This window comes from Lissotriton helveticus, chromosome 5_1, assembly GCF_964261635.1.
Source record: "Lissotriton helveticus chromosome 5_1, aLisHel1.1, whole genome shotgun sequence".
Lineage (NCBI taxonomy): Eukaryota > Metazoa > Chordata > Amphibia > Caudata > Salamandridae > Lissotriton > Lissotriton helveticus.
Window position 1 is genome coordinate 1372891824 of NC_136065.1, and position 19389 is coordinate 1372911212.

General features: G+C 47.3%; 1 protein-coding gene across 1 annotated transcript in view; it reads left to right on the forward strand.

The window, feature by feature from the left end:
* The first annotated feature begins 1536 nt into the window (after window positions 1-1536).
* The window catches only part of DEF6 (DEF6 guanine nucleotide exchange factor), a 419734-nt gene continuing 401881 nt past the window's right edge, over window positions 1537-19389 (forward strand). Inside the window, exon 1 of the mRNA XM_078644309.1 lies at window positions 1537-1667. Within this exon, the coding sequence (XP_078500435.1) occupies window positions 1572-1667 (96 nt within the window). The 5' untranslated portion in view covers window positions 1537-1571. The remainder of the gene's footprint in view (window positions 1668-19389) is intronic.

Sequence of the window (19389 nt, forward strand, 5' to 3'; positions counted from 1 at the left end):
GTCGTTTAAATAGTTAGGATTTGTTATAATGATAACATTCTTTTCGCAGATGTATAAAACTGTATATAGTTTGTAAATAATGTGTATATAGATTTAATCAGACCACATGATTCAGTAGGCCCAAATATATCACGTTTATAAATGGGTCCATAAGTTAGTGTAGAATTTTGTTTATAGATTATGAAGTTGGGTAGCGTTGTTTATGATATATTTTCTATAGGCCGCTGGATCAGATGCAAAGGTCTAGCCCAGGACCAGGGTTCAATTCCCCGCCTCGGCGGGTCTTGGGCTCAAAATTCCACGGACCTGATAATTCTCGCCTCGGTGCCTATTCCAATCATGGAGTCGCACTCTACAACTCTGGGCAATAGCTTGCTTATTCTCCACAACGGCCCCCACAACGCTAAGGATGCCTGGCCTCCACCTTGGGGGTGCCCAGGAGTGGACACCTCACAGGGAAAGCCAGGATGGGTTCCACAGCGGTATTCGTACAAGCGCCTTGAGACCCTTGCGGGTGAGTAGTGCGCTATACAAGTATCAATTTACATTTACACTCTCTTTCTCTCTCTCACCCACCCTCCCTCATTCACCGTGCACCGGTCTGCATCATAGTTGAGTGAAGGGTCACGTAACTGATGTGGTGACACAGTGCTGTGCATTCTCTTGGCCTGATATGAATCAAACACTTTGTAATTTGGAGACAGCATCTAATGCTATGATCTCCCAAACAACCCTTCTAAAATCTTCCCTCATCTATCCCTCCTTTGACTCATCCCAAAACTCTTTTTACTGCAATGATCTACCTAATCCATTTCTAGAGATTCTTCCTTCCTCCATCTCTCCTTATCCCAAACCACATTGTACTACTGTGATCTCCCAAGAAACACCTTCTAGACTCTTCCTTCTTCTATCCCCATTATCCTTTTCAATACAACTTGAAAGAGGAAAGGATGTGGTCTAAGGGCTAGAGCGGTAGACCTCGAAGCTGGGAAATGGGTAGTGTTGTCAGTGGCATTCAACATCCTGTGATTCTGGGCAAATCGCTTAATCTCCCCTGTCTAACGTTACTGGTGCTCATGTAAAGCGCTCAGATACCTTCTCATCGAGTTTGCGCTATATAACCCCCCCACCCTAAAAAAAAAAAATCACATGTATTGTCTTGTAATTGCATTTGTGCGCTTACTGCCCTGGGCGAGGCTTCGAAGCGCTTTACATCGCTCAAATTAACTCCAGTTTCACTATACTAATCCATCACTAATCGTTGTTGGGTTCCGGAGTACTGTGCTACCTGCGGAAAAGCGCTTCGACGCCTCGTCAGGGGTAGTAAGCGCCAATAACACACCAATGCGATGACTCTATCCCAACGTGTACAGATGCAGAATGCACCATGTCCAAGCAGCCTAGTCCCTTGGTGCGTGTGCTCTTCAGCCCGCGTCCGGCAGAGGGCGCGGTGCGCACGCCGCTCCCCTCGTGCGGTTTCCGAGCTAGGCTTGCACAGCGCCGCTGCTCGTTTCCTGCCACCGGATCTGTCCCGTTGCTCGACACTCGAAGCTGCGAGCGATGCAGCAGCCATGGACCTGCGGGGCGAGCTGCTGAAGTCCATCTGGTACGCCTTCACCGCGCTGGACGTCGAGAAAAGTGGCAAAGTGTCCAAGTCTCAACTCAAGGTGAGTGGTCGGAGCGGTCCTGGGTGCCACCGGTGCTGCTGGCTGGTGCAGCGGAGCCCCGGGTCCAGGGGTTCGCAGCCCAGGGGTTAGCTGCAGATGTCACTGTCTGCGAGGTGTGATGTTTCCAGCCCAGAGGTCTCCCTGCGCGTGCCCGTGGCGGCGGAACCCTGCACCGGGGGGCTGCGCGACGCACCTGCGTGTTACGTGCAAGACTGGTAGGGTTTCCGCACAGGGTGGTCTTTGGAGTGCTGATTCCGAGCAATTAAAGGCTTCCTGACAGGCAGGTGCGGTGCCTGGTCCTGACTTCAGGCTGACTCTGGCCCGGCCCTGCTCGCCTTTTGGACGCACCACCCTGTCAACAAGCCATCTACATTACTAGTCAAGTCTTCCCATGGTTGTCTCTCCCAGTGACCAGTACTCGAAGTGCATTAAAAAGAGTATGGGAACGTGATGCTCTCCTCAATGGGGGCGGGATGAGTGTACGTGGGGCGTGGTCAAAGGCGTGACAAAAAACCAATATCATGTAACTTTTTTTCGGTCTTTCACCTTCTTGAGGAGGTGTAAATAAGACTGTACCAGAGTGGAGTAGCAACAAGATTCTCCTGAAGGAGTCATTTGTATTCAGACTAATACATGTATCCAATGCCATAAAGGCAAAAAGATTTTAAAGGCAGAGAAAACTCAATCAAGTAAATGCTATATAAATAAAATGTCATTTAACATCAAACAAGGCGTACTCTGTGTATTCAAGAAATTAAATTTATCAACTATTTGGATATCTTAAAATATTCTTGTATGGGATCAATGAAAGCAAGTTCGTTAATATGTTTCGCTGAATATACATACATACAGACAATAACAATCATATGTACCCACATGCGGTGTGTTGATGTCAGTCTTCTTTACAATGAACAATATGCCACTTAAATCATCCAAACTTAAGCAAAAGCATCATCAACATTTTGGTCCCTGATTAAATGAATACAGGAGGACATCCGCAATACAAGAATTGCATATTACATGGTACCTGGTCCGAAAAAAACTGTAAGAAAGGCAAGAAATAGAACCAAAAAAAATTTAATCATATAAACAAAAAAGCCCCCACTACCTTGCACCAGAGAATTGAGAACCATGACATTATGTCAGAGTGTGTCATTCTTTGACTTTGAATAGTCGTTGAAGTGGGAAACCCCAAACTCCAGAGTCTGCAAACGCCCCCAGGTACCACGAAGAAGACTCTGGCTGGAAGCTGAAGGTCCGATCTTCATCTGGCCCCCAGTTGTGGCCAGTGAGCCTCTGTCTGCCCGCTATCCCTTCAAATGGGGCCAGAAAGGGTCCCTCGTTAATGCAATAACATGGCGTTGTAGGTCATAAATGATGCATGTGGTAGAGATATGTGTGGGGGACTTAGAAATGAAAAAGCATAAGGAAATGTAGGCCAGGGCTTGAATATGTTGTCGGAGCTGTGTGTGGGTAGTATTTAGGGGTGCTGTATGCTAGAATTGAGGTTCATTGGCAGAGCACAGTAGACCATGGTCGCCGAAGTCAGAGGGTGGAGGTGGTCTGGATTAAAGAGTTGTAAGACCTGAATGGGGCCCACGGTAGTAGAATAATAGACAGCGATGCAGTTTTGGATTGACGTGCAATCACTTCTCTGCAGTACCAGGAGAGACGCTCTTCCTGCAAGCTGCATTGCTTCATATAAATATTTTTGCCATCTCCCTAATATCTGGTGCCTCTTTCAGATTTCAGTCAGTCAATCTAGTAGGACACTTGCGCTGTATCACCCGGCAGATGTGCCAGCAACCCACTTGTGGATCAAAGACCTAAACTACAGCAGACCTAACCCTATCCGCTCTTCCCCTCATTACTTCCTCTTTCCCCTCCCCTTATCTCTGCATCTCGTCGAGAAGCATGCTATCTGCAAAGAAGTAAATATGTAGTTCACTCTGTGGATATCTTGTCACTCTTCATGTCGCACTTACTCCTTTTCAGGGTTTTTAACTGATTATATATGTGATCAGTTATCGTCTCGAAATGGCACTGTTTACATACATCTTAGACATAATACAAACCACCAGAGGCCCGCCTGGGATCTCTGCAAGGACAATGACTGTGTCAAACTTGTAAAATGTGTGAGTGCACTTTGGACAGGCGAAGAATGAACACAGCATTTACTCCATACGATCAGTGCTTAATAAATCGCCACCAGGAGGCCATGGCCTCCAAACGTACACCCCACAACCAGCCCTGCTCAGTGCCATCCCTTCTAACAATAGCTGCCCAACAGAACACTACCGTAAACAGACAAAAGTGACACTACACCAAAATCAGTCCACCCAAACCACCACACGCATTCCCAGCCAATAAGTTGTTGAAAATAGCAAACAGTTGCATCCACACCCTCCAAGCACCCAGTCCACCCACAGCACACCACGTACTAGTGAACAGGAAACCAGAGTTTTATATAGCGCAAACTTGACCCGAATCGGGTATCAGAGCGCTTTACATAGCACCAGTTGCATTACATGAGTACACATTAATTTTTGTTAGGCACAGGGAGATTAAGTGCTTTGCCCAGAATCGCAGGATGTTCAGCGTCATTGCCGAGACTCAAACCCAGTTCCCCAGATTCGAGGTTGACTGCCCTAGCCGTTAGGCCAACTCCTCTCCCCAAACCTTGTCTGCACCCCCCACTCCTCAACATCCCCATCAGCCCTACCACCTTTAGCTCGCCTGATCTCAGTGCCAGCTGCCCTGGTGTCATCTTCACCTCTTTAAAAGGGGATGGGACTACAAACACCAATAAGTTCAACATCCCAGATATCCAACTTTGGGCTACTTCATCAACTTGGTAAGAGTGCTGCCCAAATCCGTTCCAGGGCTCTTTATCATTACAGAGTATTCTATGCCCTAATACCTGTTTGCAGTTTCTTTCCTAAAGGTACTACCTTAGCTTGTAGCCTCTTACTGCCAGACCTCAAGAATGGAGACTTTCCATTGACCTCTGATCTAGGGCCTGGTTTAGTGTTTGGCGGATGGGTTACACCATCACAAACACAACGGATATCCTGTCTACCGTCTTACAAGTACCATAGGATATAATGCACCTGTAATGAGGCAGATGGAAAGTGTGCATTGTTGTCTCATTTGTGGTTCACTAACCCGTCTGTCCTACTCTGACGTAGGCCTTTAGCCTCAAAAGGTGCTACTGTGGAGCCGACAGGACACGCAGCGTCACACATTTGGGAGGTTGATTCTTAAAGAATCTCTTGGACAAGCTCTCTCTCTGGCGCTTTATATCTTACAAACCAAAATATCCTTGCATTGAGAGAGGGGACACGTCGCAAAGAAATTCCTCAGTAGGCACTTTCAAATTACTATAAATAAGAAAAAACGGTATGTATTTTACTGGAAAATAATGCCACCTGGTGCCATGGGAAAACACATGGCAAAATGCAAGTGTGTAAGCTAGAGTGTGGGGTGGTATAATTTTGCTGATAAAAGGCAAAACAAGCTCTCTCACAAAAGGAGCCTGACTTATCCCCTTGAGGTTTGATTTTAAATCCAAGCGCTGCAACACCTCATGGATTAGTGGCATAAATACTCAACTCCTCTAGGTGCCTTCTTGTCACTATGAAACACACATTTCTAAGTGAGGGAGACAACAGACTCCAGGGCTCCATGAGCTCCACTCATGGGTTTCTAGCACATAAGAGAAGTTAACTGTTATCAGACCCTTGATCACATTCCAGGAGGATCTTTGAGCCATGCCTCTGATATGGGTAGCATCTGTTGGTATTTATTATCCATCAGTATGGCCTGGTCATAGAAGCGGACCACCACAGTTCCACCGCTGAAATATGCTTATTCTCCAGCCTTAAGCCTGATGAGAGGTACTTAAACCTCCTCCATGTTTTATTCTGACAGTGCCCATCCTTCGATGGCTTTACTGCCTGGTCCTCCCGTGGCCGGTTGCTGTCCATCACCAAATCATCTACTGTACTAGCAACGCACCTACATCCTTCCAGTGGCTGCGTGAGACACGCACAGGTGTTTTTTTTTATATTAACAGTAATCAAATTGTTTTACTTTACCCCCTGTGTTAGACACCCTTATCTTTCCAATGTCTTTGCTGGCCTCGCTGTGCTAATCGGTAGACCACTGAGCGTCCACTTATGGTGTCTTGGTCCCCCATGAGTTCATGATGTGGATGAGGCGCCCTGAAAAATAAATAACGTTAAGGAATCCTGTCTGTTGTGAGTCCTACATCTCCAGCAGAAACATCTGATGTAGCTTTTTCAGTTAGTTCCAAAATGATGTGTTCTAGTTCCATCCCTTATGTAGAGCTCATTATGGATGTCTTGCATCCCCTGTGCTGTTCTACAGACAATGGTGCCTCTCGCCTTTGTCCATTCAGGAATTCAAGCCCTATATTAGATGTAGGAAATATTTATTGCTATGCTTTTTCAGTAGCATGACTGCCGAGCCAATTGTCACCAGTTGTTCCTGTAAACGGATGAACACTGTGAAGCCATACAAATGGTATCATACCACTCTACAAATGCCAAAAACTGTGAGTTTTCAGGGAAGTCCAAAGAGGAACAAATTGACTCCCAGGGGAAGTAACAAAAGCAGACTGGGGGCAGTCTTTTACTATGTAAACTGTTACACTGTGTTGGGGTTGCAGTAACCCGGTAGGTGAAATTTGAAGAAATATCATGCAGTGAGGGCTACAAATCCTGCATAAAACCTGCAGATGTTTTTAGTACTGACTAAACTTGCAACAAAATATAAAAGTTGTGATAGGACTACATGTATGTTTTCACTGTAAACCTCCGGGACTGAACCCTCGCAGCCGTATTGCTCACTTGTTTGTGGCCTGAGGTGCTGATAACGAGAAAGGACCACCATATGCAAACTAGTATCCTACTCCAAGAGGAGCAAACCTGCTGTCCTTCAGACGCAGAGAAGCAAGCGACCCTAGGTGGGACTGGCCCTCCTGGGGCTTCGTAAGTAAGACGTGGCCTAAGCCACACTGTGCTCAGCGGTTTATGTTGTAGCGGCACACCGCCAACGGTGTACAGAGCAAAGATGCAAGCATCCCATCACGTTCTGGCTTTAACTTGTTACAGCTTAGAAATATAACACAAGTATAATATTATCCAAATACAAGTACCTTCAGTCTACTTTCATTTCCTGCGTAGGACACCATGGTTAATAACTGGCAATCTATTGAATAGGGGGAAAGTCCAGAATAGCTACTATCTGGTGAGGGTCCAGGTATGATCAGGAATAAAGTACGCCCAAATGTTAACTTGACTATAATATGCCAAGTTGCCTTTAAGGACAGGGACACTAGAAAGGCACTCAAACAGTGGTGTCTATATGGTCTTGGACCCCCCGTGTAAATCACAATATTCTGATTATGTACTGCATCTTATGCATACTCAAGCCACAATTCACAAGTGCCCCGCGCTGTTTGGAACATAATGTGGTAAATAAACCTGGATCAATTTTAGCAATTTTTTTATATTTCGAATCAGAGACAATTTCTTAGCAAAGTGGACAATACCTTGAAGAAAATGCTATAGAGTCTACAGGAATTAAGTAATGAATATTGTCTAAGACTAGTCAGTTTTGCTTCTGGGACGTGGGCGTCCACAAGATCGCTGGGTCTTCATAGCTAATAATCCCTTCAATTCAAATCCTACATAAGAACGGGATTTTCTTTTTGCTTCTTTGTATTGTGACAGAAAATCAGTGTCCTCACGCCTACTTCAAGTCCAAAACGTTTTTAGTATTGCAAAAATATAAATAAGCACTCAGTGGGACAGCGCTACACTTCTCCGAGCCACTGAGCGTGGAATGCTAACCCCTCCCACAATGCAAGGCTTCTATTCTATACATTCTCGCCTAATAGACAGCAAGGGTCGAGAGGACCCAAAATGGATACAGATCATTTTCATTTATCTGACGCTGTCATTCATGAATCCTCACTCCCAAATAAATGCCCATGAACAAAAGAGGCAGAATACGGCAGAAGTGCAAGTACAGTGTGGGCCCAAGCAAAACATGGCTGTACCTGACAGCTGTGATTAAACAACACCGCCTACTCCATAATGCAATGTCAACCACCACAAACCATTAGAAGGTAGAGCAAGTTCACAATATGTAATATTTTTGTTGTTTAGTTATTTGGTTGATTTGTAAAGTGACGTAAATCCTCCACGAGGTACCGCAGAGGTAGTTTGTGCAGCAGTATCCAACGTGCCCTCTAAGTTAGTATAACCGGCTTTTCCATCCAGGGTGTGGTTGGTGCAGAGTGACTTCAAGTGTGTATTGTTTATGCTGATGTAGTGTTACTACAGGCCAGACGTTTAATGGCAGAGGTAGGGTGACAGTCTGCAGAGCCCATAGGTTTGCACCGTTGATCATCAGTGCCTCCTTATAGTGGGGATATTCATGCCATTCGTCCACCACACACCCCCCCCAACAAAGACACTTTACACGAACTTGGTGTTCACTGCGTAGCTTTTATTACTTGTCAAATAACACCATCTTTATTTGTTATTAAACCTCCAACTTTTACCAATTTTATTAACCATCAAAATACCATTACTGAACCTCAGGAGGCGCAGTATCCATCTGCTTTTGGAAAAAGGGGGTGGTGATGGACAGAGTTTCTGAATGATGCAGAATACTCTTACCGAGTCAAGAGATCATGGTTTTAATCCATCACCTGTTTTTTTAGCTCATTGCACCATCCCAGCTCGGAACCTGGCTATATGCAAATTAGTCTGTTCCTGTCCCAGTGCATGATGGGAACAGGGCAAACCAAACTACCAAGCCAATTCTTATACTGGGAAGAAGACAAGCTTCCGGGGACCGGTTTCTGGCATCACAGCCTTCGTCAGCCCGGCTTGCTTGAATCCTGATGGTGCAATGAGCAAGGGACTCACGTCTGAGTATACCCTCCCACACATAGTGTGGATAAAATCGATTTTGGAAAAAGGGGGTGGTGATGGACAGAGTTTCTGAATGATGCAGAATACTCTTACCAAGTCAAGAGATCATGGTTTTAATCCATCACCTGTTTTTTAGCTCATTGCACCATCCCAGCTCAGAACCTGGCTATATGCAAATTAGTCTGTTCCTGTCCCAGTGCATGATGGGAACAGGGCAAACCAAACTACCAAGCCAATTCTTATACTGGGAAGGAGACAAGCTTCCGGGGACCGGTTTCTGGCATCACAGCCTTCGTCGGCCCGGCTTGCTTGAATCCTGATGGTGCAATGAGCAAGGGACTCACGTCTGAGTATACCCTCCCACACATAGTGGCGTGTTGTACCAGCAGGACACAACCCAACCTCTTACCACTTAATACCATTACTGAACATAAGGAGGCGCAGTATCGATCGGCGCCACAGGTTACCATGTATTTACAATTCGTCAGCTCTAGATCCACTCGAGGTGTGTTGTACCAGCAGGACACAACCCAACCCCTTACCACTTCGTCCATTTGAGATACCATGTTGCTTCATCCAAGCAGCACCGGCTACTAGGGTAGGGCCGGAGAATCCAGGACCACCAGCAGGACGGCCCCCTCTCCCGCCAGCTCAGAGCCCCAATGACTGCCTCCCTATTGCAAGGTCAGGCAGTTTCCGCATAAAGAAGTCCCCGGGCCTTTTCCTCTTGTCCGGGACCCCGCCACAGGGCAAGTAGCCCACTGGCGCTCTTGCCCTCCCCCCTGAGTTGCACCACCTTCCATTTGTGATGCTCTGGGCTATACTTTTGATGCAACTCCATAGCCCCCCCGTATAGCTTGGACAAACGGCTCCAATCCTGCCCTGGACAGCTGCAATCCCTCTGCCCAATACAAATTTGAGTTTAATGCCTGCAGCATACCATGCCTACTGGGATGAATTTGGAAACCCCGCTATAGTTTCCTACCTCTCGATTCAGTTCTCACCGACGTGTTTGCCGCAGCTAAAGACACTCCATCACCCCCAGACTCTAGTAGCGAACACCTCTGACCGTAAGATAATGGTGTCTGGCAATACTATTTTGACCGATGAGAAGGTAGAGAACAGGGCCTTCTTCATCCTCTCCTGCCACCCGGGACCATATTTCCCCCCCGAGTGAATAACCAACACATCTGGAATGGGCATACCATCGTCCAGCGCACCCTGCAAATGGTCTGCAACATCCTCCACACGATGCCCATCAATGCCTAACCAATTATGGTTGACTCACATGGCCCTGTGCATTCCCAATTCTCCGGGCTCTGTGTATACCGAATCTCCACACCAGCATACCTGCGTCTCCTTACTGGACACCACTGCATATAAGCCCCCAGACAAAAGACAGAAGAGGGCATAATTATCAAACCGCCGAAACCCCTGTTCCTAACTACACCAGCTGTAGTCTGAAATAGCGTTTTATCTTAGCTGGACCCAAGCGGCTTTCCCTAGCGGGTCCGTTTTTTACCTCCTTACTCTGGGATCCGTTACCTCTTAATCCAGCAAAGAAGGCAATTGCCGACCACTGCCTCCTAACTAGGGCCAACGACCGCCCATTCTCTTTCTGATGAACTATGAACCATAGCACCCTTTGTGTTGTGAATTCCACTGTGCCCCCATCTTTCCGCCCCACTTCTATGTATACCTGCCATGCCTTCTCATACATCCACTTAGTCTTGGGCGCAACAGACGCCGCTAAGAGTTCGGGAGCAATGGGGCACCAAACTCCCATAAGCTTTCCGGGAAGACCGTCATCTGAACGCGGCCATCGCGCTCTGACTTCTGTCAACTTAACGAGACAGAACCTCAACATCTGCATTATCCACACCTGGTACATGTTTTGCAGTAAAATACATGTTAGGCAATAAAATACACATTACGCCTGACCCCCTCCGCTGGCCAATCCTGACTACACCACCTTGATCCTAGCACTGCACCGAACCCAACACTGCCCACTGCCTCTGTGTAAAGCTCAAACTCACCGTTCGCCTGTGCCGGGTGTTGCCAAATCCCTGAACCATTGAAACGCTCCCGAACAATCTCTCCACTTGATCAAGCCATCCTACACTTCCGCCGATAGTCTAGTGTGGTGGTGTTTTCCCTTAAACTTAACATTGCCCTGTCTGTATTACTGGAGAATACCCTGCCCATGTGCATACTCCGTAATGCAAAATTGAGTCGCCCCACCAACCCCTGCACCTGCACCTGGCTGGCGCAAGGTAACCTTGCGTGCCCTTAAACACTCCTCCCCAGAGGTTTGACCAGCCTATGTTAAGTCCTAACACTAACCACATGATATGATCTGCTCATGTTCTGCATGACCAAAACTCTCTACTGCTGTCCCCACTAAGCTACGATCCACGGTTCCTTACAGTTACCTGATTAGATGGTGTCAGAACTGATAAAATCGTGGATGCAATAAATTAGGGCAGCTAGTGTTGTTAAATTTACGTGAAATTAACCCCAGTGAGCTTGAAGTAAATCGTGAGGAGAGACTTGATTACGTATCACGACATATCCGACAATCCGCCTGGCACCATGCCCCCTTGATTCTTATTGTGTGTAAAACTACTGCAACGCGTTTTATCAGCCAAGCTCCAAGGAGAGCCACTACCACGGTGAAGCCACCCCACCGGGCTCGCTGGGCCTGCTCCATTCACTTGGCCCCCGAAGATAATCCCCCCATACTGTGTAGCCACCACTGAACTTTCAATGTGTTCGCACCAAGGGGGAAACTTGTATCTGATGTAGTATCCCCCTACCAATGAGCCCACCAAGAAGCAAACTCACATCCCTCTTCGACGTTCAGGTTCCTATTCCACCACCATGGCATATCTTATGGCTGGATCCATACGGTTACCACAGAGAACCTGGGCTCCTTCGCCGATGTGTGCTGGCACCGATATGACGGCCATCCTTAAGTTCCTGCCAGTTGCCATCCGATGACCACATTACCGCCCTTCACAGCGTAGTCCGCCCCCGCCAGCATATAAAGAAAAGAAAACAAGCAGTTTAGGTTATGTGGTTTTTCACTTGGAATGCGCTCAAATGTGTGGAGCAGAAAGTTCATCTTTATCAAACCACAAGCAATATCCCGGTATGACCACTGTAGCTTCATTGCTTTCTGAAGGTGCTCATCCCTAAGCATAAGCTATGCAAGCACGCTCAGCATCCCACACACCAGCGCTTACTCATATCTATGAAAACATCACCCTAAATATTTGGAATGCCTTTCCCCTGTTGTAGCGCCAATTCTCTAATATAATTTGTCGCCCATCCTGCACCGCCGCTATCCAGATATTTCAGAAGGAAGAGTATGAAATAGCACTGCAGAATTCCCAGCTGTCTCTGCACTCCGCCCTTGCAATCTATTGCAATTACCATTTCATTTAATGGCAGCACTCGTTCACCAGAATGGGTAACCGCCGTAAAACATACTTATTCATCCTTTACGAGCACCGTTTTCCACCTTTTAAATACTCCCAGTCAGTGTTGCTTATTTCCTCAACCAAAAAACGTACTCTTGTTTTCGTGATCTTTCCAGCTGTAAAATATCGCAGGACCATTGTCTGCACTGACCTGTGGTACAGCTTACTCAAAATTGGTCTGCTTATGCCCAGCGGTCCTTGCAACCCAATATTCTACCACGTAAATGCTGTTTTCCAATACCATAGCTGGGAATCAGGCGCGCAACACCCATTGGACTCACCGGGCTTCAGCCCCCCCCCCCGCCGTGTGTGGCAGCCCGGGATGAGACAGATCCCGGGCACGCACAGAGCCGCACCCGAACGTTTCACAGGTCTTTAAGGACCATTTGAATGTTAATTAGGCCTTCCAGTTGCTTCACCCCTTCTAAGAGCCCCTGCAGCTCCACTCTGCCTACTGATTAAAGGTTCAGCCCCCCGAAATTTTTCTTAGCCCCCCCCCCTGAAATTTGGCTCTAGTTGCGCCTCTGCTGGGAATATATGCACTAAGCACGCTCTGTGTGAGAGGACTAATAGCCACGTCCTTCTCTTCACAGCGCTGCTTTTAACTGTGCTGGCAAGAGTTCCCGCCATTTCCACTGGGTCCGCTTTCGAACCAAGAATCATTGCCCAGGTGACTTCACATAACCCGCAAACGTGTTTGCATACACAACATTTTAAATGCCTGTATCAATGCAAGCACTCACACTAACTGCACAGTATCGGAACCAAAAGAAATACAGTACAAGTGGCTGTGTTTTTTCCCCTTAAATTGACAACAAACATACAGGTTATTTTATCGGTGTATGTACAGTATCAAGTCTGCAAAGCCTGCAGATTTCGTGCTGGCAAGAGTTCCCGCAGTATCGCAACCAAAAGAAATACAGTACAAGTGGCTGTGTTTTTCCCCCTTAAATTGACAACAAACATACAGGTTATTTTATCGGTGTATGTACAGTATCAAGTCTGCAAAGCCTGCAGATTTCGTGCTGGCAAGAGTTCCCGCCGTTTTAACCGGGTCCGCATCAGAACCAAGAATCATTGCCCAAGTGACTTCACATAACCCGCAACCGTGTTTGCATACACGACATTTTAAATGCCTGTATCAATTCAAGCACTCACATTAAATGCACAGTATTGGAAAGAAAAGGAATACAGTACAAGTGGCTGTGTTTTTCCCCCGTAAAAGGACGACAAACATAGAGGTTATTTTATAGGTGCATGTACAGTATCACGTCTTAACGATAAATTGTACTGGGATTAAAATAGAATGCAATAATTAAACAATGCTCTAACCATGCAAAGCAAGCAGATTCCTTTCGTGTCTCAACTGGTTCTTTTGTAAAGCGCTCTGACACCTTCGGGTAATGTTTGCGCTATAGAAAATTGCATACATAACTATAGAACATCGCATACATAACTATAGAAAATCGCATAAATAAATAACTTTAAAGAGGTCAGCATAGCAATAGCAAAACGGAATGCAGGCGTTTCGCTCCGTTTACTAATCAACGCAGCTTTCAGGACCCACGTTTGGATACTTATGATTACTTCAAAGTATCGTGAATGCTCGCTTTGTTCATTTCGTGTTAGCCCAGTTTCCAGAGTCAATATGATGTCTTATAAAACATAGCTACACTTGAGATGGATGGGGGGTGGATTCAGGCACCCCGTTCGGGCAAATCCACTAAACTTATGCGTACCGCGGAATGGCATGCTTATGTACGAGTCATTATAAACGTGCCCGTGCCTCTTTGTTTCTTTTCTTAAAACCGTCACGCCATCACCTCCCTGTGCGCTGGAAAATGAAGCACATGTGCTTCACAAGGCGTGTGGATTACATGCCCCGATGTTTATCCCATGTGCGAGCAGCAATAAATTACCGACTCAACCACATTTAAAATGATCGAATTGAAGAGGCGCCCCCCGCAACCCTCACGACCACCGTTCTCGGCGCGGCACCACCATGTTTCTCCGTCTGCCCCCAAACTCAAGCAACAGGGGCAACTAATTCATTTATATGGTCTGGCGGTTAACCCTCCCACGGGCACCCGCCCCTTCATAACGGAACCCTCACAAAACATGTACCATAAGATAATACTGCAAAACGCCAACCGAATCAACGCTATAAAGTTTAGGTGTACAAGTACGAAACTTGTGGTCACAAGCCAATGGGCCATAGTGTGAGCAGCAGCCCTTGATCCTTGCCCCGCTGAACATCTGTATTCAGCGCTTGCATTGGCTAAAGTACAGTCGTCTTAACTGAATATTTCCCCAAGTTAAAGCACGATTTTCAGACCGGCACATCTCGGAACCAAACACCCAGCTTGTACTCATCATCGCGGTGGATGCCGAAAACAATCCACACGTTAACACTTCAAAGTGTTTCTCCCATTAGTAACGCCGAGCCGCGCTTCCCGCTAAGCAACAGCACTTCAAATAGACACGCCCGTCACTTCCCTGGTACTTCAAAAGGGCTTCTCAGAACACACGCCCACATGCTTCCAGCCGCAGACTTTTCCACCGCGCTAACCTGTATTGAAACAAGCATTTACAATGCAATGGTTTTGCCTTTGTTAAAGTTAGAGCTGTTGGCATTGCTCTTGACATTATTTTTATTTATGTTTTTTTTAACATAAATAAATGGCATTGTCATTTACAATGCCACTAGCTTTATCTCTCGCAAATGACACACACAAACACACACAGAGCCCCCCCCCACACACACACAGAGCCCCCCACACACACAGCCACACAAAGCCCCCCACACACACAGCCACACAAAGCTTCCTACACACACAGCCACACAGAGCCCTCCACACACACCCACACAGCACAAGCGGGCAACAGGGGCACACGGAGGCACAAGCAAACCACTTCATAAAGATATACTGAACTCTAGCTACAAACTTTAATAGAGCCACCCGCGACCAACTGCATCAAAGAGATTAAATACAACCCAGCGTCCAAGGCAACCAATTTCTACGTACTGCAGATTTAATCCACAGCATCAAATAAAGCAGGTTCTCTCCCATGTCCAAGTTGAAAACCTTATTACAAGCCAGCAATGAGACAGTACAATTTAAGAGAACACTGAAATTTACCTGCAACCAAATTTCAGGAAACCATAGCTAAATAGTTTAATTCGGTAGCAGCAGATACAAAATAGCATGGCCAGTCTAGCACTGTACCTCAGGATACATGTAGGTCTCACACTATAAATTTGAGGGATTCTGTCCCCCTTGGACACGGCCGGCATGGTGCTGGTGGGGGACGACGGAGACGGCAGCGGGGCTAGGGCTGTGGAACGGGGCCGGGAAGCAGCGGAGGAAGATGAGGGAGGCAGGGGGGCGGGGTTACAGCAGAACGCGCAGAGCTTCTGAGAACTGTGACCAGAACTACACAAACCAGATTGCACATATGGACGTGGATACGCGCCACCGCTATAACCATGTTAGAGTCAGGCAAATGCTTTCTAGTTTGTCATTTTCTCCGTTAGTATAAGGGCGTGACCAATTAAACTGACAACCCGGCAGTTTTACCGCCTGACCTTGAGATGGCAGCCATCGACGATAGCTTGCACAGGCACCAGAAGAATGTTTATATAGAACAAAGAAACTTGCAAATGCCTTCCATCAGCGAGGCCAACCCAAAGCAACGACCGCGTTCCCGGCCAATCAGACACATTAACAGGAGGATGCATACCTCGCACTAGGCTCGCCAAGCGCTTCGAAACGCGGCCTCGGTTGAAATGCCCCGAACGCCAGCGTCTACACCACCCGGCCCGCTCTCCCTCCCAATGTCCCAAAAAACCTCCGCTCCTCGTCTCCTCCCGCCATCGCAGAACACCCGCAAGCAGACCCCCGAGCACAGCACTCACCGCAAACCGAGGGAAAAAAGGCAGCCAATCACCGCGCAGGTCGCCCGGCGAGCCTCCCGCAGCCTGAACCAATGGTAGCGCGGCTCCCGGGTGACGTCAGCGGTTGTTCCCTCGGCTTCTCCGCGGCCCCGGGGCTGCGGCGGTGATTTTCACGGGCAAAACGGCTGTGCACACGACGGCCGGAGCAGGAAGGCGGGCATCAGGAAACAAGCGGGAGGGGGCGGGAAAGGGGGAGGAGAGACGCAGCGCCATTGCGAGGCCAGCATCAGGAAACAAGCGGGAGGGGGCGGGAAAGGGGGGTGGAGAGACGCAGAAGTGCCGGCAATGCCGGACCAGATTCGGGGGCGTTCCCGGCTTTCGGCTGACGTCGCGTGACGTCGGCAAAAGCCAAAGAATCTCGGGAACGCCCCCGAATCTGGTCCGGCATTGACGGACAGGCCCCTCGTCCAATGGCTATGCTCCATTTATGGAGCCAGCCAATAAATGACGAGGGCCGACCCAAACCCACACTACAGTTCTCATTAGGTTTTCGCCTGCGCGAAAAAGCTGCGCAGAGCGCAGCTTTCGCCAGGCAAAACCTAAAAAGCCCCTAAGTACACTGTCATTAACTGATGCCAATGACATCCTAATGATGTCCCGCAAGCTCCCAACTACGCGTGAGGCCCCCCCACCTTTGCGAGTCACCGACAACGCCGCCGGCCCCAGGTGGCCACCCCAAGCCAACTGTTCCTGCTGCGCCTTTCCGGCTACTCCACGAGGCGAGAGGACAAAGAGGGCTACTCCCTTGATTCAGGCTATTTTATCACCTAAGGGGAGGGACCGCCAATGCCCCTCCTTCTTTAGTCGCATTTCAGGCGTGTCCCTCCCCTTGCCCACTTTCAGGGAAACGAAACCGTTCCCTCTGCACTGAAATCCCACTAAAGGCACCCCTCCCCTAGACGCGGGGGGTGCCTCTCAGAAGCATGGGGTAGATGATCTGCTGCTGAGTTCCTGTCAGTGGCTTCGTTTCACCATATTGGAAGGAGGGAGTTGGGGTTACACCACATACCCCCTGGTCTTCGCCTTTCACTATTAGTGACAATTCATTGCAAGTTGTGTTTTTAACCAGTCCGTAATCAACAATCAAGGCTGCACATAGCTACTAAATAAACAGTGAATGATTGCTGACTTACTAAGCCTGCTGAGGGTCGTGTCCATGGGGGTTCCCGTCCCGTTGCACATATGCCTTCCTTTTAGTGCACAATGTTTGGATCAGTGACACAAAGTCTCAAAAGTGGAATATAGCTGAGTTGGTTGTATGCCACAATATCAACAACAAAAATATCATGCCAAAAAATTGTCATTGCAAAAAACTGATCACCAAAATTTCAACTTTCGTTTTTTACATTTTTTAAATTTTATTTTATTAAGCCAGTACTCATTTACAGAAAGTATAAACATAAGATACAAAAAGCGAAAACAGGAGAGTATGCAATAAAATAGCATTTGTTCATTCTGAGGTAATAAACCTATAGAAAACCCCACCAGGCAACTTGTGCCCCGAACACGATAGTTAAATACTGGATACCGACAAACAAATAGCGAGAGGATAGCAAAAGTAAATAAATAGTGATTTGCGAGGAGCCTAAGCATACATTCACAGAAAGAGCAACAGATTTATACAGCAAAGCAAACTTTGATCCTTTCGAAGTGGTAGGGTTTGATGAATATATGATTATTCAACGATTTCAAGTTCCACGCATGCCTTTACCACGCGAATTTTACTTCGCATGTGTCTTTTGCACGCAGCATTTGACAACGCATGTTTTTACTCCGCAATCATAACGTTACGAAACATCTGACGTCCCATTTACATAATGATACTGATAGGCTACATGCAGTACGAAGGAAAAGATCGATGTTTTAAACAATAATAAACAGATTCCCTTACATTATATTTTTATTTTTTTCATAATGCGCTTAATTAATACCCTAATTTACAAAGTTTTGATTCATATCTTACCCCTGTACGTCTTTCACCATCAGCCCTTTCTTCCACCGACCACGGAAACAAGCGTCAAAACACGTCTATCAAAACTGATAACGGACTTCTATTATGACGTGCTCTTTTACTTCAGCGTTTTGAGGCATTGTAGAGCGTTTTTTTTTACGTTTTTGAAATTTTCTTCTTCTTTATTATTTATTAATATCCGCTTGGTTTTTTTTGGGGGGGGAGACCCCCCCAACCCCCCCTAGCCTCCCCCCAGTCCCCCCCCAGCCCCCCAGCCCCTTAATCCCCCCTCCCCCCAGCCCCCCAAAGCCAACGCAGATCGTACTTGCGGAACGACGACAGGAAGGAATACCACTCGCGTGGTAAAGACGGTCGTTGAAGGTTTACGCGTGGGAAAGACCTTTGCGTGGTGAGTGACGCGTGGTAAACGTTATGCGTGTTATTTGCTTCGTGGTAAATGATGTTTCCCGGGTTTGATTATTAGTTTCCTTATGTTGCAAAATTTCAACTTTCGTACCTCCCTGTGTAACTAACTAAAATGTCAACTACAAAAATATTGCTAACAAATATTATACAGCACTAATATCGATAAAGGAAAAATTCAAAATATCACACATTAATAATAATATAAACTAACCAAAACTTCTAATAGATGCCTCCTGTAGATGCCTGGCCTTCTGAATATCCTAGGTGCTAGGCTTGATCCCAAAAATGTTACAGTAACTCTTCCATGTCGGTAGGGGGCACTGGTTTCGCGTTAGCGCTGGAAATGATGCCACATTAACATAACTAGAGCCATAAAGAGCCCACCCCGGTGCCGTGGCGTCAGTTCCCTTTTTTTGCACACTTTGACACTAATCCAGAGCTTTCTCGTCTAAGGAAAATTCCTCACATTTAAACATCATTTCAAATATTTTTGCTGTTTTGCTAGAATGCCTCCCCACGGCGTTCAGGGTTCAAACTCTGTCGAGACTCTAAGGGTCAAATGTCCATCGGGGACTGCCACAATATCGGTGGTGTCAGGGGTCTGACTCAGGGCCGGACTGGGAACCAAAACCGGCCTTGGCAAAGTGCTCAGCCGCCTTCCCCCCACGCCCCGGGGGAGGGGGGGTTGCGACCGCACTCTTTGCCAGGGTCGGTTTTCGGCCGATTTTGTTACAGGGCCGTTTTTGCAGTAACGCTGCAAATACGGCCCTGTAACAAAAACGGCCCCCAGGGGCCCAAAACCGGCACCCCACCCTTGCGGCGCACCGGGGGATTGCCCGGTGCCCGCAACGGCCAGTCCGGGCCTGGTCTGACCATGAAGTCGTGCCAGTCATGCTTCAGCATGAACCCCAAGACCATCAAGGAGGGACTCAAAGTTATT